The sequence below is a fragment of the Stegostoma tigrinum genome, chromosome 20 (genome assembly GCF_030684315.1).
Source record: "Stegostoma tigrinum isolate sSteTig4 chromosome 20, sSteTig4.hap1, whole genome shotgun sequence".
NCBI classification, from domain to species: domain Eukaryota; kingdom Metazoa; phylum Chordata; class Chondrichthyes; order Orectolobiformes; family Stegostomatidae; genus Stegostoma; species Stegostoma tigrinum.
The window spans coordinates 38921973-38945965 of NC_081373.1; the positions used below are offsets into that span (position 1 = coordinate 38921973).

At 39.6% G+C, this 23993-nt stretch overlaps 1 protein-coding gene across 1 annotated transcript in view; it reads left to right on the plus strand.

Moving 5' to 3' along the window:
* valopa (vertebrate ancient long opsin a) overlaps nt 1-20358 on the plus strand; it is a 42169-nt gene extending 21811 nt beyond the window's left edge. Inside the window, exons 3-5 of the mRNA XM_048551530.1 lie at nt 16949-17066; nt 17549-17788; nt 20137-20358. Coding sequence (XP_048407487.1) covers nt 16949-17066; nt 17549-17788; nt 20137-20358 — 580 coding nt within the window. The remainder of the gene's footprint in view (nt 1-16948; nt 17067-17548; nt 17789-20136) is intronic.
* The last annotated feature ends 3635 nt before the right edge of the window (nt 20359-23993 follow it).

Below are 23993 nucleotides of genomic sequence, written 5' to 3' on the forward strand. Positions count from 1 at the left end.
CTTGCCTGCTTCTGTGAATTTCCCACCATACCTTTCAAATTCATGTATTTATCTAATTGTCTTTTAAATGTTGTAACTGTGCCCACAGCCACCTCTCCTTCAGGAAGTTCATTCCACATGTAAACCACCCTCTGTGTAAAAAAAATTGCCGACACGTCTTTTTTAAAATCTCTCTCCCGTCTCCTTAAAAATATGCCCCTTAATCTTGAAATCCCTTATTCTAGGGAAAAGACACCTACCATTAACCCTATCAATATCACTCATGATTTTATAAACCTCTCAACCTCCTATGCTCAAGAGAAAAATGTCCCAGCCTATCCAGCATTTCATTATAAATCAAACCTTCCATAGCCAGCAACATAGTGGTTAATATCTTCTGAACCCTCTCCAGCTTAAAAATATCGTTCCTATAACAAAACTGGACACACTACTCCAGAAGAGTCTTCAACAATGTTCTGTACAGCCTCAACATGACTTCTCAACTCCTACACACAAAGGACTCAGCAATGAAGGCAAGCATGCTGAAAATCTGGGTGACAAACCGGCCTTATATGGAATAACGCCTCTTCTCTACTACATGACTGCATGTTGTCATTGCTTTATCAACAACAACCCTGCAGCGATAAGGAAACATTGTGTAAAAGACCTTTGACATCATCAAATAGCACTTCTATTCTCTGAATTGCTCAGGAAGATCCCCTGCATTATGTGCATGCCTCTTCCACATCTTGGCAATTATGAGGAGAGGCTTCCACCACCATCTGAGCAGGACACTCTCAGCATGAGTTGGTCCTCTAGACATAGATGCCCTTATTGCCATCTGCTCAAATCTTGCAGCTAATAGACTCCAGTGCACAGCAGACTCCCATTCACTCCACCTGCAGATCCCACAACTGTATCTACGTGCAGCGGGAGGTCAAGGGAAACAAATGCTCGAAGGGCACACTGGTGCCAGTTGTGACACTTCAATTATGCATATACTCTCATGTCTGTAGATCTACATGCACTTTAAGTTATCATATGGCAGTGCTGATGGAGAGTTTCTGGACTCAAAATATTAACTCTGTTTTCTCTCCCTAGATGCTGCAAGAGCAGCTGCGTTTCTTCAGCAATTTCTGTTTCTGTTAAAGTCATCACATGCCTGAGTAACTTTGAATTTTAGCTGTAGGACCATGTTCGGTGACTACCACACCAGAGTGAAGGAGTGTTTTCATAGATTCCATCTTTTCATATAGTAACAAGGCATTGCTCACCTCTATGAAGCATCCTGGACAGCTAAGCATTTCAGAAAGATCCTAGCCTTCTATTTAGAAGTACCTCAGTTTCTGCATCATTATCTCACCTGCATTCTAGCATTTAATCCCACACTTCTGACTTCCACTTTCTGAATACAGCATGTAGTTCCTGCCCAAACTCCCAGGACTGAACACAGCCCATTCCTATACGAATGCTTTTACAGCTCCCAAACTGACTTACCTGCACACCACAGACTGGTTAGAATTGACCTGCAGAACTGTACAGTTCTGACTGTGGCCCTGATTGTATCCAAGTGCCCATCTGACCATGGCTAACCCCTTAGACTGAGATCAGACAATATCCTTGACTTAATGTTGCCATGACCCCTGACTGACTGTTGTCCTTCTTTACTCAACTAAATGATGCTCCCCTTAGAATTTGAGACACGACAATTTCATTGAAATATATGCAGTGTGTTTGCTACATTAGCTGTTGGCACATGTATTGGTGTGACATTGATGTAGCTTGGTGACATACAGCAACATGCCCATTGTGTCTGTGCACAAAATGACCTGGCAAGTCCATTGCAATGGAAGGTGCCAGTGAGATTTGTAGTGAAGCAGTGAAGTGTTGATGTGTGTTACGATTGAGACTGAGATTGGCCATATAGAGCTGTGAGGCTGACTTTTGTGGATGAAAATTGATGGCAGTCACTGCCCATAGACTGAGCCATGAGATGTTGGTGAATGGAGGTGAACATCGCTCCGAAGAAGCAAAGGTCAAACTACATCTGCCAGCTAAATCTCATGCTTATGAGCTGGGAATTTGTACTGTATAGTTTCTTATCAGCTTGGGAGAATGATACATTGCATAGAAATTAGGTGAAGTTAGCGATTTTTCATTCTCATCATATTGTGACAATGCTGTCACTTTATGAGAGATAATGGAAACTGCAGATGCTGGAGAATTCCAAGATAATAAAATGTGAGGCTGGATGAACACAGCAGGCCAAGCAGCATCTCAGGAGCACAAAAGCTGACGTTTCGGGCCTAGACCCTTCATCAGAGAGGGGGATGGGGAGAGGGAACTGGAATAAATAGGGAGAGAGGGGGAGGCGGACCGAAGATGGAGAGTAAAGAAGATAGGTGGAGAGAGTATAGGTGGGGAGGTAGGGAGGGGATAGGTCAGTCCAGGGAAGACGGACAGGTCAAGGAGGTGGGATGAGGTTAGTAGGTAGATGGGGGTGCGGCTTGGGGTGGGAGGAAGGGATGGGTGAGAGGAAGAACAGGTTAGGGAGGCAGAGACAGGTTGGACTGGTTTTGGGATGCAGTGGGTGGGGGGGAAGAGCTGGGCTGGTTGTGTGGTGCAGTGGGGGGAGGGGACGAACTGGGCTGGTTTAGGGATGCAGTGGGGGAAGGGGAGATTTTGAAACTGGTGAAGTCCACATTGATACCATTAGGCTGCAGGGTTCCCAGGCGGAATATGAGTTGCTGTTCCTGCAACCTTTGGGTGGCATCATTGTGGCAGTGCAGGACACCCATGATGGACATGTCATCTAGAGAATGGGAGGGGGAGTGGAAATGGTTTGCGACTGGGAGGTGCAGTTGTTTGTTGCGACAGACTCTCACAGACTCGGCTTTCTAGTTTGTTTTTAGCCTTTAGGTTTACTTTTGAGCAGAAGCCTTTGGGGTCTCAAAAGAGTTGGAATCTGCGTGAGTGTATCCTAGCTGCTATACTTACTGAATTTTCTCTTGATTTTTTTTTCCTTGTGGATCGAAGAACTGCATATGAGAATTTATGTCTGAATGTGCCTTTTTACCAAGGGTTGTGCTTATGGGATGTTAGTATATTGGAACAGTTAATTAGTAATAGTACTGTACCAATTATTCAGTTAAGTTTTCCAGTAGTTAAGTTATTCTAAATACTTCTTTAACTATTTTGTATTTTAACTATAGCGTTTTATTAAATAGTGTTTTGCTTGACGTCAAGTAGTCTGACCAATTGCATTGCACCTGGAACATGGCACTTCCCATCAAATTCAAATAAGAAAATGTTAGGATCTAAGCCACCCTCTTAAAATATTTGGCACGTATCTGGTATGGTCCATAACTATATTTTCACAAATTTCATATTGTTACCCATTCCACTCATGGACTGGGAGATTGCTGACCTCTATTATGAACCAGCACAACATTCTCTTGCTCAAAGAACTGAAATATCAGACACCACAAAACAAAGCATTCGAAATGCACTTTATTCAGTGATATTTCCAATAACAATAATAATAACATTCACTAATTGTCATTGTGCATTGCCTTCATGATTTGTCTTGCAGTATTTACTTGTTCTAGAGCTCCTGTACAGTGCTTTCTCAGTGGCTGCAGCATGACCCCTGGAATACTTGTTACTTGAATGAAAAGACTAACAAGACAGCCTTAAGCTGCTCTCACCTTTGAGGGCCTGACTTCAGACTATGACTATTTAATATATTAACAGCAATCTGGACTGGCTGCGTAAACATAAACGTTGGTTCGTTGGTGGAGTGCTGAGCCAGTTAAAGTTATCTTCTTCATAGAAGGTTTGTGTTGCATTGAGCCCTTCCCATGTGGCAGCACCTCAGTAATTCTATTAATCTCCACGAACACAGACTGCTGAATTGCAGCAAACCTTAGTAAATGCTTTTGAGTGCAGGCATCTGCAGCCATGATAATGGCAATCTAACTCTGCATGGCACAAAACTGGGCATGTGTGGCAACTAGCATGGACCTCATTACATTAATCTGAGCATCCGCTGCAGTACTCAATCATCGGGTAGCTTAATCTGAGACATTAGCCGTCAAATACTATATCACAGCTAGAACTGGAACTGGAAGTGCTGTATGGGATTTGACCACTACTCCCATACTTAAAGAGATGACCTCCAAGTTCTCTATGAAACTTTGTGCCCATTTGTAACAGAAATCCTCCATCATCCTTGACATTGAAGGTAGATTTTCCCTCATACCTGTCACAGCATTTTGAGGTGGATATTCATCAGCCCTTCTCTGTTCTTTGCTCTATTAACATCATTATCAGAGGCATCTAGAGCAGAAATTACTTGTGACCTTACCCTCTAGAGCACTAACACACGTATGATCTTTTCCATGAATACCTAGCCCACTCACGATTAATGCCTCACCACACTCTAGACAACTGTCTAAAGTAGGTGCAGTGCCAGTATCTGAGCTGGTGGCTCTAAGTGTCAGATCACATGTCAGGTCCTCTGACAGTAATCACAAGATAAAGCGGCGCATAAAACAGAGAGTTTGTCAGGAGGTATGGCGACACTCAAGGAAGATTTTAATCTATACATCAACTGGTAAAGTCCAGCATTGGCAGTTCCTACTATCTCTAACTGGTAAAGCAAGATGAACGAAACATCCGTAGATGAGGAGATGCAAGAATGTTATTGGGATAGCTTCTGAGAACAGTATGTTCTGGAGCAAATCAGATCAAATAGCAGGCTGTACTAGAACTGGTATTGTGCAATGAGGTAGGAATAACTAATGATCTGATCATGAAGGCACACCCAGGTAGCAGCAACCATATGTGATTGAATTTTATATTTGAGAGTTTGAGAGAGGAGTGAGTCTGAGACTATTTCTAAAGTATTTGAATGAAATCGATGAAGATGGCTTGAAATCAGAGCTGGCTACAGTAAATTTGCAAATTAAGTAAAGGAAAGGGAAATAAGAGATGCAAAGGCAGGGAGTTAAGGGGATATTTCAGAAAACACAGGGGAGAAGCAATCCGAAAGGTAATGAAATTTTCCAAAGGACAGATCCAGTGACTGTGGTTAACTAGAAATGTAAAAGATTAAAAATAAGGAAGGAGCATACAATGGTGCAAAAATTAGTGACCGGCCAGAAGATTGGACAGAATATATATAACAGCAAAGGATGGCCAAAAAATTAATAAAGAGAGAATATTAAAATACAACAAAAATCTATCCAGAAATATTAAAACATACAGTAAGAATTTCTATAGTTATTTTAGAAAATCAACAAAGTGAGTGTTGATGCTATAGAAAATGAGACCAGATAATAATTAATAGTGAAAAATAAGAAAAAGACAAATGAATTGAAAAGATTGTTGCATAAAAAAGGTCATGGTGTAAGTGGTACCATATGGGCTTTGATGGAAGATTGCTGACTAACAGAAAGCAGAATGAACTAATAAATTTTTTTTCAAGTTGACAAGATATAACAGGACTCCAATTTGTTAATGTCACAAAATAGGTAGCAAAGTTAAGTCGTGATGTGGACGTAGATATGCATAGGTTAAGTGAGTGGGCAAGGATGTGGCAAATGGAACATAAAGTGGGAAAATGTAGAATTGTCAATTTTGGCAGGAAAAATAAAAACACAAGAAGCACATATCCTAAATGTTGAGAGATTGTAGAATTTTGAGACACAAAAGGATTGTGCTATCCTTGTGCATTAATCACCAAAGGTTAGTTGGTAGCTGCAACAATTAATATGAGAAGCTAATAGAATGTTAACATGCCATGTTAATGGAATGTCATGATAAGGGAAATTACAGAATACACGAGTAGGGAAGTCATACTTAATTACGGAGAGCACTGATGAAACTGCATCTGGTGTACTGTATGCAGAATTATTTATGGAAGGATGTACGTGGAGTAACCAGATTAAGACCTGGAATGAGAGAGTTGCCTTATGAGTAAAAGTTGTACAGAGTAGGCTTGTATTCACTGGTGTATAGAAAAAAATGTTCACATTAAACATTATATATTATTGTGATAAAGGTGTACAATATATTGTTATCATTTTGGGAATTTGGATTTTATCGTAAAGGCAAATGGTCTTTTGGTTTTAGTACTCTGAATGTAACTTCTTTTTGTTAAATGTCAGAAAATCTTTTGAAACATGAATTAAATACACTATTTATGAGAAATTTTGTAGGGTAAAGGAAATGCCTAACAAGGTGTACAACAAGGTGTAGAGCTGGATGAACACAGCAGGCCAAGCAGCATCAGAGGAGCAGGGAGGCTGATGTTTCGGGCCTAAATCCTTCTTCAGAAATGGGGGAGGGGAAATAAGTAGGGAGAGATGGGGAGGCAGATAGAAGATGGATAGAGGAGAAGATAGGTGGAGAGGAGACAGACAGGTCAAAGAGGCAGGGATGGAGCCAGTAAAGGTGAGTGTAGGTGGGGAGTTAGGGAGGAGATAGATCGGTCCAGGGAGGACGGACAGGTCAAGGGGGCAGGGTGCAGTTAGTAGGTGGGAGATGGGGTTGGGGCTTGAGGTGGGAGGAGCGGATAGGTTGGAGGAAGGACAGGTTAGGGGGGCTGATTTTGGGATGCGGTGGGGTAGGGGAGATTTTGAAGCTTGTGAAGTCCACATTGATACCATTGGGCTGCAGGGTTCCCAAGCGGAAGCATAGCTGAAGCAATTTTTATTTACAGTAAGTAAATAATCTTGTAACTTTCACTTACAAATGAAGGAGTTAACACTTCTACCTTGTGCTGATCTAGATATATTACTTAAGCATTTTTTTCTGTTTGCAGACTCTATACTACAGCTATCTTGCAGATATGAATAATTTCAGAGACTGCATCATGAGTCCAGGCGACCACAGAAGATCTATTAACAATTATAGTACTGAGATAATACAGAACTAATTTAAAATGTTCTGAAAAATCTCTGAACATTTTGAAGTACATAATAAATAGTTTAAATTTGAGTAAACCATCCAAGTTACCGTGTGTACTTTTAAAATTCAAACTAGTTGTGAACCACTTTTAGAGACTGATAAGTAATGGTGAAAGGAAAAAGAGAAAAACAAGTATATTAATTTGTTTGTTAAATGTATAGATTGCATATATGTCCAAAAATAACAATACAAATTAGACTGAGACAAAACCCCAAATATCATTGATCGTACATGAGATAATGTTATAGTTTATCAGTTCTATTAGAAGTGGAATATTCACAAATGTTTCTTGTTTGAAGAATTGTAATACTGTGACTGTCTACTTGACATTCAGGGGGGAGATTATTTATGTAAATTGCAAATGAAACCTGCAGAGTCGTTGTGGGAAACATTTGGACTGACAAGTTATAAATAAATTGCTCATTGCTTTATTGTCTGAAATATGAGCTTTCTCAATACTTAAGTTCAGATATTTAATATTCAATGATTAAAAGTGAAAATGCACTTCATATGTATTATATTAACCCCTGAATAGATTTTAAGATTGCCTGGATGAGTGCAGTTCCAGCAACACTCAAGAAGTTTGACACTATCCAGCACCAAACAGCCTGTTTGACTGGTACCACATATACAAACATCCACTCCCTCCACCAGTGAAACTCAATAGCAGCAGTATGGGCTTTTTCCAAGATGCAATGTAGAAATTCACCAAAGATCCTTAGACAGCACCTTTTAAACCCATGATCACTTCTATGTAGAAGGACAAGGGCAGCAGATACATAGGAACACCACTAACTGCATGTTTCCCTCCAAGTCAATCACAATTCTGACTTGGAAATATATCATCATTCGTTTAATGTTGTTGGATCAAAATCCTGGGATTTCTTCCATAAGGGCATCATGGTTCCTCTTACAACACATGCACTGTGGCAGTTCAAGAAGGCAGTTCACAGCAGCTTCCAAAGGACAACTAGAAATAAACAATAAATGTTTGCCCAGCCAGTGATGCCCATGTCCCTCAAGTGAATAAAAAGAAAAATTAGGGGCAATTTTATTAAATGTTTAATTAATGGCTCCATCCAGGTGTTTCTCCATTAGGCATTTATGTGTTTAAACCAGACTTGTGTACTAAACAATCTGCTGCACAGTACTTTGTGCGGCAATTGATATCCATGTTCTCTTTCATCTCATAAAGGAAAATAAATCTGACAGGATTCGTCACACCAAATCCTGTCATTTAAGCTCGGGTCTGGAAAATATCACAATTCACTCTATCCCATTATTTCAACTGAAAGATCTTAAAAGCCATTCATATCACCAATTACATTTGGATGGCAATGATTATTGTTAATTAGAGAAGAACAGTAGCCATTTTATTTCTTTATTAACAAACTATTATTAAACAAATACGGCTTCACATTTTTCATGATATTGTGTGACTTTCCATCCAGTATTTTGACATTTCAAAAATTATCACTATTGGACTGTTAACCATGAACTTCTGAGGAATTTATCTGCAGACAAATATTCATATTCCACCAAAGTTTGTGTTGGTAGCACTAGCTAAACCAGTGCCACGCCAAAATGATAGCCTCCTCTCTCTGTCAGTGTTTGTGCATTTCTTGTATGCATGTTCATGTGGTCATGTTGCATGATTGATTATTTGCATGTGTTTGTGCCTGCTTGAATGAGTGTCATTCTGTATTTGTGTTTCTAGTGCTAGCTATGAGTATGAAGCTGGACACAAAGGAACATTCACTTGTTAAAGATCTTCACCTTAAACGACCGAGATGTTTACACATAAATATCCTCCAAAACATATCAGTCTGCCGCTTCTTGACATTTGTGAGGGCACATGTGTCAAGGCTCAGAAATACTGTAAAAATTGAGTTATTGCAAGGGGATTGAAGTACAAGCGTAAGGAATTCTTTCTCCAATGATTCAGGGCATTGGTGTGAAAATGGCTAACGTGAACAAACTTCAATTTCTAACTCACGTATGTGGAATTTTATAGATATTCAGAAAGAGAAAATGGAAAAGGGTGTAGAGACATGCACAGACATTCCCACACCACCAGAGGAAAAAAAAGGAGGCTTGTTTAGATTTCAAAAGACATCTGATGGGATCAATTTCAGATTGGAAAAATATACTCATAATTTAGTATCAGTTGCAATATTTGGAGAAGACAATTCAAAATTCCGCAACGTTTATGCCAGAACATTGGGAAATTTAAGGCTAGAGATTGTTCTCAAGGGCCTATTTATGTTTCTACTTCAGTTGCGTTGGCATCACAGTCTAATATACTCTAACAGCATTTCTATGAATAGCACTGGCTAAACTCACATAAATGGTTGCTCCTGTTTGTGTCAGTATTTGTGCATTTCTATGTGTGCATGCTAATCTGGATGTTAGTCTGATTGCGTTTATTTGCTTAGGGTTGTGTTTGTGTGCTAGTTTGAGGGCTGATATGTGTTTGTGTTTGCAGTGTTGGATGAGAAGGCACAAAAGGACACAGAATAACTCACACTTGTTAAAGGTCTCTATTAATAAACTATTTAGATGAATATACATTAATATCCTGCAATGGATATCCACCAGTTGCATCTTGGTATTTGTGACATCTATGGTGCCTAGGCTTACAAATACTGCAACAGTTATGGTTATTGAAGAAGATTAAAGAATGAAAATGAGGAATTCTTGCTTCAATAATACAGATCATGGTGATAAACTGTCAATGTCAACTGAACAAACCTGAAATGTATGTGAAGTTCTACAGGTGTTCCAAGAGAGTAGAGTAATAGGGGAAAAAGATATCGACACATATTCTCCTCTCCTCTCTGCTCAAGGGTGGAGAATGATAGAATGTATTTGGTTTTCTGAAAGGCATTGAATTAGATCAAACTGAGATCGGAACATTAACTCCTAATTTGGAATCAACAGTACTGGTTGCAAGAGATTGTCCAAAATTCTGCAACAAGAATTTCCTATCATCAGTTCTGTCAAAACCTGCCTCTCATGTTTAGGCAATCATCTGGTTTTCATGCATTGAGTGCCTGATGCCTACCAATGTCCGAATTAAGTACAAAGGAGGATTGTTAGAAATGAAGCTCCACAGCCACAAGACACCAGTGGCTGTTAAGTAGAAGATGGCACTCTGCAAGCTGGCAACATGTATGGTCTGAAGATACAAGAAGATTGGCAAAGTAAAAACTTGCTCAGCATGAAGATGTTTTATAAGACATAGCCTAATGAAGACATAATTTTCCCACCAGTAATTAAGTGCAGCATCATTTATTTACACGCCACTGTTTAACAAAAGAAGAATGTTGATTCACACCAGTGAATATCCAGCAACAGGAAGCCATGACTCCACTCGAGGGCTACATAGTGCATTATTCACATTCAATGGCATTGACGGAAAGTGAAAGGTTGAAGTTGGAGACCTTCACCAAGCTAACAACATTAGACTCTTACCTCCACCTCCTACTCAAAGTCAGAGGTCACATGACACCTGGTTATAGCCCAACAGGTCTTTCAGAAATCACACAAGCTTTTGGGGTGCAGCCCCTTTGTCAAGAGCAGTGAGAAAGTAGAAGACACAAACACAGAGTTAACCGGCAGAGAGATCAAGGGCAGAGAGATCATAAGATCATAAAACTGGTGAGAGTGGAGTGTCAGATAATGAGTCTTTGCAGGTGACCAATAGTGATGGATAGTGAGTAAAGTATTTATAAAGTCAATGTCAGTGCTGGGCTGTCATGACAATCAGGCAGAGCGATAGCAATATACAAAAGGTGGCATCTCAGGTCAGACACTGAATTGTAGCTGTGAAGCCTTGTTCAGAATGTGTCTCAGAGTTTTAACCTGGAGTCAGGCTGGTTTTATTCTGAAAGCAGGTATTTATAAGATGCTACATTGACTGACTATGACTACAAATTGTGTTTTTTGAACAAAATAGCATGCATCAGCAAATAAACAAACAGCTTGGATGAAATGATTCACCACAGAGATTTTTGTATGTGTGTGCGCGCACGTGCTTGAGAGAGTATGTGAGAGTATGAGAGTATATGTGTGTGTGACAGAGTGTAATACGTAATTCAAAACTGTAGTAACTAATTAAGGTAGAAGGATCATAACAATTTATCAAGGGGATGCTGTCAAAACAGTAAAGTAAGGAAGATTTTACAGACACAGAACAGTGTGGTGGGGCTACATGCAGTGCAACATGAACACAAGATCATGGTTGAGACATCCACACATCTCCTGAGGGCTTGAGCATACCTGTCAAGGCCTGGGCAACAGCCCTCTGAAGGGATCTAATTCGACTCTGATTTTTGTTGCTACACCGTGGATATCTTTGTCGACTATTCCAGTTTGTTCGTTGTCTCATTGGACTCGTTGCTGACTTCTTGGGGTTTGTGGAAGAATTCCCAGAGCCTCATTCGCCTGATGAATTCTTCTGGTCTGCTGTGAAACCAACGGGGTCAATTTTTCTGGTGGTAGTTGTGGGGGGAACGGGATGCCAGAAATTGAGCCCTTGGCTAAGAACTTCAATCTCGTCCAGTTGAAGGGTGTGGTCAGTTAAGTTGATGATGGATTTTTCCCTCTGGTGGTACCACCTTCAACTGTGATACTAGGGGAGGCTTGGTTGATGCTGATGGTGATGCCAAGTTTTTCCAGTCTTTTGTTCTTGGTGTGCATGTAGGTGGTGTAGTTCCGTTTCCTCATCTGTTTGGCAGTGTCATGTAACTGGTCTGCTGTATCTTGAGCGCATGCTGAGAATGTAGACTCTATCTTGATTTCAAGGTTACAGCGCTTGCTGTGGAGTTGGTGCGCGAGATGATTGAGGAGTTTGTGAGAGGTGCGGTGGCAAAGGCTGTCAATGTAGTCTGAGTTGTAGGTCAACCTGAATGGGTTTGTGATCTGTAATCCTTTTGGATCTTCTCTGCTTTCTTGCATTTCTGCAGAAACTTGATGCCTGTGTCAATATGCACGATCTTCTTGGGAATCCTCTCCACTTTGAGCCGGCAGTGCATGGTGTTGATTGTAGCCATGATGCGGAGGTGCCAGAGTTGGACTGGGGTGGACAAAGTCAGAAGCCCTACAGGCTTATTTGGAATGACACAGGGTTTTGGAGTGCACCCCTTTGTCAGATGCAGTGACAGAGCAGGGCACACAGACGCAGAATTTTTAGGCAGAGATCAAAAAGTTGTACAACCAGTGTGATGGCAGTGTCAGATAATAAGACTCTGCAGGTGACCAAGAGTGTTAGATGGTGAGTAAAATGTTTATAAAGTCAATGTCAGTGCTGTGCTGTCATGACAATCAGGCAGAGTGATAGCAATATACAAAAGGTGGCATCAGAGGTCAGACACTGAATTGTAGCTGTGAGGCCTTTTTCAGAATGTGTCTCAGAGTTTTAACATCCAATCAGGCTGATTTTATTCTGAAAGCAGGAATTTATAATATGCCACACTGACTGACTGTGACTACAAATTGTGTATTTTTTGAACAAAATGGAACGTATCCGCAAATAAACATCTTGGATGAAATGAATCACTCCGTAGATTTGTGTGTGTATGTGTGTGTCTGTGTGAGAGACTGTGTGAGAATGTGCGTGTGAGAGAGTGTGTGATGGTGTGCATGTGAGAGAGTGTGTGAGAGAGTGAGTGTCTGTGCGTGTGAACATAGAACATAGAGCATAAAACAGTACAGCACAGTACAGGCCCTTCGGCCCACAATGTTGTGCCGACCCGTTATCCTACTAAGATCAAACTACCCTGCATACCCTATATTTTACTATCCTCTATGTGCCTATCCAAGAGTCACTTAAAAGTCTCTAAAGTAGTGAAAGAGTGTAATAAGTAATTCAAAACTGTGCAAACTAATTAAGATAGAGAGGTCATAATGATTTAGCAAGGTGATGCTGTCAAAACAGGAAAGTAAGAAAGATATTACAGATACAGGACAATGTGATAGCATCACCTGTAACGCAACATGAATCCAAGATCATGGTTGAGGCCTTCATGGATACAGAACTTGGCTACCCACCTCTGCTTGGTGATTCTGTGTTGTTGTGTATCTCAGACTCTGCCTTGGAGGACACTTACCTGAAGCTCGGAGCCTGAATGCTCTTGACCATTGAAGTGTTTCCCAACTGGGAGGGAACATTCCTGTCTGGTGACTATTGTGCAGTGTCCGTTCATCCATTGTCGTAGCATCTGCATGGTTTATAAACACTTTACTCACCCTCTAACATTCTTGGTCACCTGCAGAGACTTACTATTTGACACTCCACTCACCCCAGTTGTATGACCTTTTGATCTCTTTGCACTTGATCTCTCTGCCTATAAACTCTCTGTCTGTGTCTTCTCCTCTCTCACTGTTGAAGGGGCTGTGCTCAGAAAGCTTGTGCGATTTCAAATAAACCTGTTGGACTATAACTTAGTGTCATGTGACTTTTGACTTTGTGCACCCCAGTCCAATGACAGCAGCTCAACATCACCTCGTACTCACTTACTGGGATGGTAACATCACCTGCAGCAAATCCCATAGCAGCAGTTTGAGGATTGGTGGCTGTGGTGAGGGGGTTGTTCTCATCTCCAGTACATGTTTCTGCAATTTGGGGCTTTCTTCTGAGAATGTGAAGTCAAAGAATTCTGTGGCTTTTTGATATTGTAATTTGCACATACATATTGTGAACCTGTATCCAGTCATATGTCTGTAGTTCAGTTATTGGTCAGTAGCTCACCATCTACTACTGAGGGACGATTGTATTACAATAATTCAGTGTTAGCCCTTATATCAGTGTACTAGCATTTCTGTTGTAGGTTGCATGGTCAAAGAAGTGTAATACAGCCACGTGTGCTATAAAATAACTGTAAAGGATTCTAAGGTCTTTGCACACACTAGTCCAGTATGCAACACTGAGTATGTTGGAACCTGTATATTTGACACAGCTTCCTGATGTGCAGTATTATTGTGGATCATCTTTATAGTTTTCTCATGATCTGTTATTTTCTTAGGAATCTGTCTATTAATACTGAAAGTACTATAGGCAGTATTGAACCTTTGTGCTATTTTCTACATGGGAAAGGTGTACATAGGCTCAAGCAGGGAAACCCTCTTTACTTCCATCTTACACAGTAGCCCCTTCACTTTCATCTGTCAGTCTTCAACTTGATTTGTACATACTGCTGGTTTGTAGTGATTTAATTGCTTACAATACTCCATTAAAAAGTTTAAATGGGTGCTTAAACAGTTCAGCACATTCCTACTAATTTTGTTTCCTGCTTTCATGTTTGTTTTGCTATTCATTGCTTTTTATATTACCTATTCCTGTAGTCTAGAAAGTATTCATGATGTCACAGGTACACAGATGTCTTTAAGTGACGGCATTTGTTTGACATGTCACATAGCTTTCCAACAGCATGTCCAGAACCAGGGGTCAAAGTCCAGAGCGAGGGGGCATAGTCTGAGGATTTGAGGTAGACTGTTTAGGATGAAAATAAGGAGACATTTTTTCACCCAAAGAGTGGTGAGCCTGTGGAATTCATTACCACAGTTGATGCCAAACATTGAATGTGTTCAAGAGGCAGCTCGTTATAGCACTTGGGGTGAATGGGATCCAAGGTTATAGAGAGAAAGGAGATTTGAGCTATTGAGTTGGACAATTAGCCATGATTGTGAATGAATGGCAGAGCAGGCTAGAAGGGCTGAATTCCCCTTCCTGCTCCTATCGTCTATGTTTCTATATTTCAAAGGATATTAGAACCCCAAATATTCTTCCCAGTACCCACTTCTGGATTCCTGAACTCTCTGTGCTGTTGAATTTTCAGAAATGCATATCAAGTGTGTAAAAGATAAATTGACTGATCCTGCACTCCGAAGGGAGAGCCAACATAGGAGGATAATAGGGTTGTATCTAAAGAACTGTACTTAACTCAGAAACTGCTGGATTGTTGTATTTGAGATTCTATTCTAGTGACAAAAGAGTGCTTGAATCAGTAAATGCAATAACAGTCAGCAACAGGCAGAAACGGGGGACTACTAATGTAGAATACTGGAATAATATGCCTAACAGTCAATTCAAATCCTACCACAACACTTGGGAAATTAAATAAATTAGCAAAGGAAGATTAATCTCAATAACAGTGAGCATGAAACTACCAGATTAATGTGAAAGCCCATCTAATTCATAAAATCTTCTCCACTTACCTGGTCTTTCTGATGTGTGCCAATTTTTTTGTCCTCTAAAATGGTCCAACAAGCCACTCAATTGTTTTAGACTACTAAAGAAAAGTCAAATAACATTGCAATATTGCACTTGAAGCAGGCACAAAAACAGGTAACCATCGGTAGTATTTGGCCATGATGATCCGAGCATGCAGGAGAAAGGACAAGGTACCTATGACGTACAAGGTGTCCCTACTGAATTGTACGGTCTTTCAAAATTAGTAGGATTGCTTATACTGTAGAGCTATTGCGGACTACTTACTTCCTTGGACTAAGCATTGCAAGATATTTTGAATAAATCTGTTCAGAGGTGTTATTACACTCCTGGAACAGGTGGGAGTTGAACCCAGGCCTCCTGACTTAGAAGTAGAGGCAATATCACTGCACCACAAGGTCTTCAACATAGCATTAGAAAATATTCTGGGTTGACTGAACTCTCCTGCCATTCAAACATTTATCTTCAGCTTAATTTTTATGCTTTATGCAGCATCAACATAAATGAACATATTAATCAATAAGAAACAACCACAAAACAGTATTCATCCAAAACCATATTTTCCAAGTATGGAAAAAACAGAGTGAAAGGATGATTTATTACTAAATCATTAGTTTCAACATATAACCTTAAGCTATTTTCATGGATGAACAAATTATGGAATGTCGGTGATGCAGGAATGAAAGCAATATGTTTATTCTGATAATTTAGTCAGTGTAATGATATTGCAGAATAAACAGAGTGAAGATCTGTTGAACAAAAATTCTGACCTTATGTAGAGTGATTAGTGAACTCTTAGTTGGTCAAATCATAAATGCTGTTAATTTACACAGGTGAAGTTACACAGCCAGAATAGAGCGTCTAATGAATTTTCACAAGCGGGTAAATTCAATACTTCCAGTGATGAGGCGAGTTCAATGGAGGCAGAAGTCAAAGGAGTAATATTGCTGTCCTACTTTCTGACGGCACAACTTGAATATGGCTGAATTTTCAAAGCATGGGGTAACTGAATTACAATGTTAATACTTATATTGCACATGGAATCATTCATTAAACACTAACTTATTAAATAATTAAAAACGTTCTAAAAAGAAAATTTGCTACAACAACACACTTACAATTTCACTCTACTTAAGTGCCCAGAAAAAATATTTTCCTTAAATGCTACAACGCTTGATTTAGTTGTTGCTGAGAGCAATACCAATTCTGGTCAGACACTGAACATTGTCTTTGTGTCTATATGGGTTTCCCCCCACAGTCCAAAGATGTGCAGTTTAGGTGGATTGGCCATACAAAATAGAACATAGTGTTCAGGGGATGCACAAACCATGGGAAATATGAGGTTACAGGGATAGGGTTGGGGGGTGGTGGTGTGCCTGCGTGAGATACTCTTTGGAGTGTTGTTGTGGACTCGATGGGTCAAATGGCCTGTTTCCACACTTTAAGGACTCTATGAATCTATAATGTGAAGGTTGTGTGCAATATTTTCTGCATTCAGACTTCCTGTAATTCGAATGTGATGTGAAGTCATTTCAAAAAAATAACTTATTAACATAATTTTATGTACAAATAGCATTAGATGGCATATTTTTCTAAATTACAACAAATCAAATATAGTTGTTCTAATGTTAAACTTTACTAAACAGTTTATTGAGCTGCAACACCACCTCCAATTCCAAGTATTTTGTTTGAATAGATTTAAATATGTGTTGACACTGGATATTAAGGTGCTTGTTATTGTGTGTAATTGTGCTATATGTCTTCCAGGTATTCTGGAGAACTCAAAGATCACTCCTATATTATTGCACTTTTTACAACTTGCTTCATTATGCCTTTATTACTTATATTTGTATCTTATGGAAAACTGATGAGGCGACTAAGGAAGGTAAATTCCTGTTCATAGTTAATTCCACTCTTCTGTATAATCTCTAGAATCTCAGTTTAAATACTACTTTGTTAGAGAAGTATTGTTAGCTTAATGATCTATTGCTCTTGAGCCACTTACTGCAAAGCTGTAAAACATGTTGTTTCATAGCTAAACGTCAGTTTTCTTTGGCATACTTTACTTAATACTGGCAGCAGTTTACAGTTTCGTGATGAGAGTCAAATTCATTTGCACAATAAAATGAGTTTTATAGATAGTTACAGCCATTTCACAGCTACGAAGTCTTGTATTCTGCATTCACAATGTTCTATATTTAGATTGGAAAGGATAAAGCAGGTTTTTGAAAGCATTCATGTAATAAAAACTAACTTTTAAAATTGTTTGCTTCTCAAGTTTGTGTGACTAAAACTGGGCAGATGTTTATGACACCGCAGTTCCGATCCTGTATAACGCAGCTGACCTGTAATATTTTCTTGCTATAGGTAGCAAATACTCAAGGGAGGTTGGGAGCTGCAAGAAAACCTGAAAAGCAAGTCACCAGGATGGTTATTGTCATGATAGTTGCATTTCTCTTCTGCTGGTCCCCGTACTCAGTTTTCTCCATAACGGTGACTATTTGTCCAACCATTGAGTTAGATCCACGGATAGCAGCAATACCAGCCTTCTTCGCAAAAACTGCAACCGTTTACAATCCAATCATTTACGTGTTCATGAATAGACAGGTATATTTTTATTATTATATTGTAATTTATAATGTAGCAATGAAAATGTTGAAATTTATTGATGATTACAGCCTATACAGATAGCAATGATAAGCCGAAATACAGATTACCAAATTGTACTGATTGAACTGCTCTCCAATGATTGAATTAGTTGGCATAAATGTTAAACATATTTTGCCAATTTTCATCAGAAAAATCAGATTAATCTTTGCAGTGCAATGTTTTCACAATTGTCACATGTCACCATACTGCTGATCAAAACTAGTGAAACACATTTAGTCTAAATAATCTGATCTCTAGATCATTAGAAACTGGACATATAACTGAATTGTGTATATCAGAACCCAGCAGACAGCCTGGGAATTATCTGGGAAGTATAAACTTGACGGGCAATTCCCCTTCGTCCTGTGACTCTCCATTGATGTCTTTGGCTCAGAGTTAGGGTTATATGTCTTGGACCAACAGACTTACCTGGCTTGTTGCCCAGGAAATGTCTAGCAAGTTAAAATCTAGTCTAACAACTGAATTGGTGTACAACTGATCTCTTTTATCACCTCCACGACTGTCCCTGAATCTCGACCTGGCCAAACCTCTACATCCACTGACCTGGCTACTTCCTGACCACCCCTCCTGGCTATACCTGATCCCACAACCCTTCCTGCCTGAATACACACTTTCCCACCCCAGCCACTTACTCATTTATTCACACCCACTTTCAGACTAGACACTTTAACCATCCCAGGTACTGTTTAAAGGGCATACACCATATCCCTCCAAGCCTACTCCAATGGAACTCCAAGGGATGCTGTTCTGCACATTTTTTTGATATCCAGGATCAAAAAATACTAGGAGAAATGTGCAGCAGTGCAGGTCAGAGGTGTGTTTAAACAGTGACAATTGGACCATCATTGTTGCTAAATGGAAGATCTCAGTTGTTAGTAAAATAAATTAAATTCATGAAAGTATTAAGTCCAATTAGACAAATAATCAAATAAAACAAACAAAAAACTATATTTCCAAAGTGCAATTTATAATCAATTATATCTAAAAATGGACATGGCAATTGACAATATTTTCTCAATATTGAAGTAGATTAATTTATAATTTAGTTTTGCTTCCATAAGAATAAAAAATACTAGGTAGGCTTGAATGTCTTCAGCAGAACTCACTAAGTCATGTACTTTATGGTTCAGCTGCTAATGTTGCTCAAAGTTAAATAGAGCAACGTATACCCAATCTCTTAATTCCAGACGATGCCTTATGCTAATATTCATGTTCTTTTACATGAAAATATGGTGATTAGCACTGGTAGACCATGCCAAGATTAGCTGAAGGTGCTGCTCAACTTCCATGGTGGACTTCTAAATTTCCCGTGGTGCCACAGATCTAAATTGTGCACCTTATACATCATTTTCGGATATGTCAAGTCACTTAAGTACAAACATACACAGTCTCTGTAGACAGCAAATCCTCCTGAGTTGACTGAGATAATCTTTTTCATCTCTGATTGTACAGTAAAAGAGCAGCACAAATTTGTTCATATGGTACTACTCCTAGCAGTACCACAAATTATGCCAATTTCCCCTGGACGCCAGCTATGTCTTCAATAATATCAATGAAGAAAGCTGCCTGGACTGTGCGGGTTCCAGGCTCCGGTACTGCCTGTCCCCAGGACTTGAGATTCACTATGTGAAATGCATGAAGAACTGCTTTCCCCCAGCAAGCAATGCAGTTGTACACCTTCTCCAAAGGCACATGATGCATGATACCTCAGATCTAAAAGTAGACGTCATCAAATATACTATTCAGCACTATTGTGCTTCAGGTGTTGTATTGCCACTTTGCAGTAATGTTTAAATAAAACTGAGAAAATCTTCCAATTACACGGAATTGCAAAGTAAAATTGGGATTGCCAGCAAAAAGATTTAGGCTGCTAGAAACTGAAGCTTTGTAAATGGTATTTATGAAAATTCACATTCATTGTATTTTGTTGTATTTTGCTTGCTTTTAATGGTAGATAAAATAAAATGTAGGCAATTTGAAAAAAATGTATTTTCTGAGAGTTAAATTTCTAGGATTCAATTAGTACTGCAAGATATTGAAATATGAAACACAATTTTGCAAAATTAGAAGCTATTATGCAACAGTCATGTGATGGCTGATACATTATAGCCAGCATAATTGCAATCTTAACTTTTCATTTTAAGTTTAACTGTATAGGAACACAATCAAGCTGTTTGAGATCTGAGAGGGAGAAAAATTTGAGACATTTTATTTAAAGATGAAATACTCATTGATATTTTTATTAGAATATTTAATTTGTAAACATTTTACTTATTTATATCCAGTTTAGGAAATGTCTCCTTCAAATGTTCAGCCTCAGTGAACCCGAAATCAACCCAACAGCAGAGCATGCAATGCAAGCAAGTAACAATAATGAGAGAGAAATATCTACCATTGCAACACGGATGACTTCTTACTGCAATACAGCAGTGAAACCCAAAGAAGGAAACAAACATGACACCTTTGCTCAGCTGCCAATTCCTGAGAATGAAGCTTACCCACTGTAAATACAAAGGACATGTAACATTCTTTATCTAGTTAGAGTATTCGATCATTACACATCTTGACCATGTGAAAATTGTTGTGAACTGAATGCAAACTGTGAGTTTTCAATATTCTTTTCTATTTCACTGACCGTGGAAATAGTGAGCCTCAGATTAGAGACTGAATGATCATGCTCAAGAATAACACCTAAATATGCCATTGGCTGTATCACAGAGAATCCTGTCAAACCCTTAGATGGTAATTCACAACAGATTTGGAATTATTCAACTGAATTGATTACTTGTATGTTATACAAGGAAGTATGCTCCAAATCAGTGACTATGATTTGTAAATCTTCTCAGTTTTGAAAATAATATGATTTTTAAAAATATTTACTAATGGGAGGTCCCTGGCTTACCAGCATTTATTTCCCATCCAAGTTGTTCTTGAGAAGGTGATGGTGAACTGCCTTCTTGAACCTCTGCTGTAGGTTGACCCACAATGCCTTTAGGGAGACAATTCCAGGATTTTGACCCAGTGACAGTGAAGGAACAACAATATATTTCCAAATCAGGAAGGTAAGTGACTTGGAGGGGAACCTGCAGGTCACGATGTTCCCATGTATCTGCTGCCTTTGTCCTTCTAGATGGAAGTGGTCATAGGTTTGAAAGGAGCTGTCTAACGATCTTTGGTGAGTCTCTACAGTGCATCTTCTAAATTATGCACACTTCTGATGCTGAGTTTTGGTGGTGGAGGGAGTGGATGCTTGACCTTTGGCACCAATCAAGTGGCCTGCTTTGTCCTGGATTTCACTAAGCTTCTTGAGTGTTTTTGGAGCCGCACTCATCCAGGTAAGTAGAGAGTATTCCATCACACTCCTGACTTGTATATTGTAGATGATGGACTGCCTTTGAGGAGTCAGGAGGTGAGTTACCACAGTATTCCTAGCCACTGACCTGATTCAGTTGATTTTCTGGTCAGTGGTAATATCAAGGATGTTGATACTATGGAATCCAGTGATGGCAACACCATTGAATGTCTAGGGGCTGCGGTTAGGTTGTCTCTTAATGAACATGGCCATTGCTTTGTGTCTGTGTATCAGAGTCATACAGCATGGAGATAGACTGTTTGGTCCAACTTGTCTATGCCGACCAGGTTTCCCAAACTAAACATGTCTCATTTACCTGTGTTTGGCTCATGTCACTTGCAACTTGTCAGCCCAAACCTGGATATTATCCAGATCTTGAGATCTGAGCATGGATTGCTTCACAATGGTGCTGGTCATTATGCAATCATCAGCGAACATCTCCACCTTTGACCTTATGATAGAGGGAAGTTGTGGATTTGACAGTGTCTTGCCGTATAGATCAAACAAATCTCCTGGCTATGATATTACTTTATAAATGAATCCTAGAGATCGCAAACAATCTAAAGATAATTGCTGTCTCATTTGCACACTCTGAACTCAGGATGACTGGAACCCATAGTTGTATACTTTGGGAATTTTGGGGTGGAATTTTAGTACATTGCCCAGCTGGTTGTGTAGGAGTCTGGTAGTGCATGGGAAACCCAGTCATTTTAGCATTGCATTTGTCAGTGACTTTTTAACCCAACTGTTACATTTGCTCCTGGCTTCCTGTTTATTTATCATGTGTGAGCATTATGATCTTTCAGCAGAGCTATTTGAAGGATACTATGGAGATTAGGGTTGAAGGATTGTGTGTGAAGGAAATCAGATGATGTAACTTGATGTACTGATGGAACCACATCAAGGAAAGGTAATGTGTAAATCACAAATGCCTCCCTATACCTGATGCTAAGGTATGCAAGGGTATATGTGGCTCTACACTGTGGACAGAAGGAAGCAAGCCTGCATGAAACATCAGAATGGCTGGAGGTCTCAGAGGAAATTAGCAGCGAGTGTTTGGTGCCATTGTCCTGGCTAAAGTGGCAGAAATAGTTTAACAATCTAACCATGGCAAGAATGGTAAGTACAGTGACACATTCAACTAGATCCTAATGGCCAGATTTTGCCTTAATAAGCTCCTGTGAAACGTTTTGGACATTTTGTTCTGTTAAAGATGCAGGTTTTTGACATCTAAATTGATACCCCAACATCTTCACTCTATTTTCTCAAGTTTATCACAGTACACTACTCTTCTTACAATGAACTTCAGAGGAAGACCCAGCCATTGCTCACATTTCCATTTTACCATCTAACATTTACTCTCATTTTAATACAACATCATGCCTACCCTCATATTGAGTCTCAGTGAATGTGATCCAATATCTATACAACATACTGCATCATCCTCCTCATAGGTCTCTTCATGCCCTTACAAGAGAAAAGCACAGGGAACACGTGGATCTAGGGAATCAGAGGTGACCCTCCAACCATCTTATTACTGACAGCTACTGAAGAATATCACTGGAGATTAGCTGAGTGTAGCTGTCAGAGGTAGCTAGTGACAGAATCACACAATCTCATGGAATGTAACACTTGGTCACATTGACTTGGCATCATCAACAACTTTTGACTACACAATGTTCACTTGACACCTTCTCACCTTCATACTTTTAATTTATGTCTTTCATCTCCCACAGGCCCATAACGTGTCCTGCAGGAGGAGGCTGAAGAGTTCTCAGAGGAGATCACTCACACAGAAGGTGCATTGACACAGGATTTGAGGAGATTATGAAATAGCTCCCAATCACACAATTCAGTGAAACTGGGAAGAAAAATGGTTGGGTTTTCATAGGCATCTTATGCATTACAACTGTAAACTGCAGAGACAGAGGTAGCAGTGAAGAATAAAATGCTCGAAGCTTTATTCCATATAAGTGCAGAATCTCAAGCCATCAATGTATGGGGTAATTGGGAAGCAGTAGCAAACAAAACAGGTATAGGCAGGTATTCTAGCTACACTGCATGTTGCACTTAGAGAGAGAGAGATTGCAGCAGACAATGTCCAGCAGGGTGTCATGACGTCCCAGAACTTTGCAGAGACGCACTCCTGAAGAGAGTCGCCACTAGCATGCAGCATTAAACATGGCAGCCAGCTAATACAAGCAACCACAGGACAGAGAGCATAGCTGGCAATGGTACATATCGCAGGAGAGTAAATAGAGCATGAATGAAGGTTTAGGTCACAGATTTTTGCAGAAGCAGTTAAAGAAACATGTTAAATTTGGAAACATCAAAGGGTAGGAGGGTATCACAGAACAGCATACAGGTGACTGATTAATCAACACCTTTTGTTTTATGTCAGGGCAGTGGCTTAAAGAAACAAATGCAGTTAGCTTTCTAATAAATAAATGTAGTGGCTCAAGGAAGATAGAAATTCAATAACAATAGGGGCTCAAGAGTTGGGAGACCATAGTGAATACTACCTGTCTGGAATCATAATATAATTGAATAGGACTCAAATATTGTAGAGCTACTTGGGGGTGGGTGTTATAGGGGACACAAGGGTGAACAAAGCTCATGGTCCATGCAGATACCAATGCCATTTGTAGAAGCAGAGATAGCTGCACTCAGATTATAAGGAGCTAGGAGAGAAATGCGTAAACAGATCCTTAAAGATGCCAATTTCTTGATTATTCCTGGTTGCCATGTGCTTGTCAGTATGGGAGTACGGGGAAAGTTTAGATGAATGTG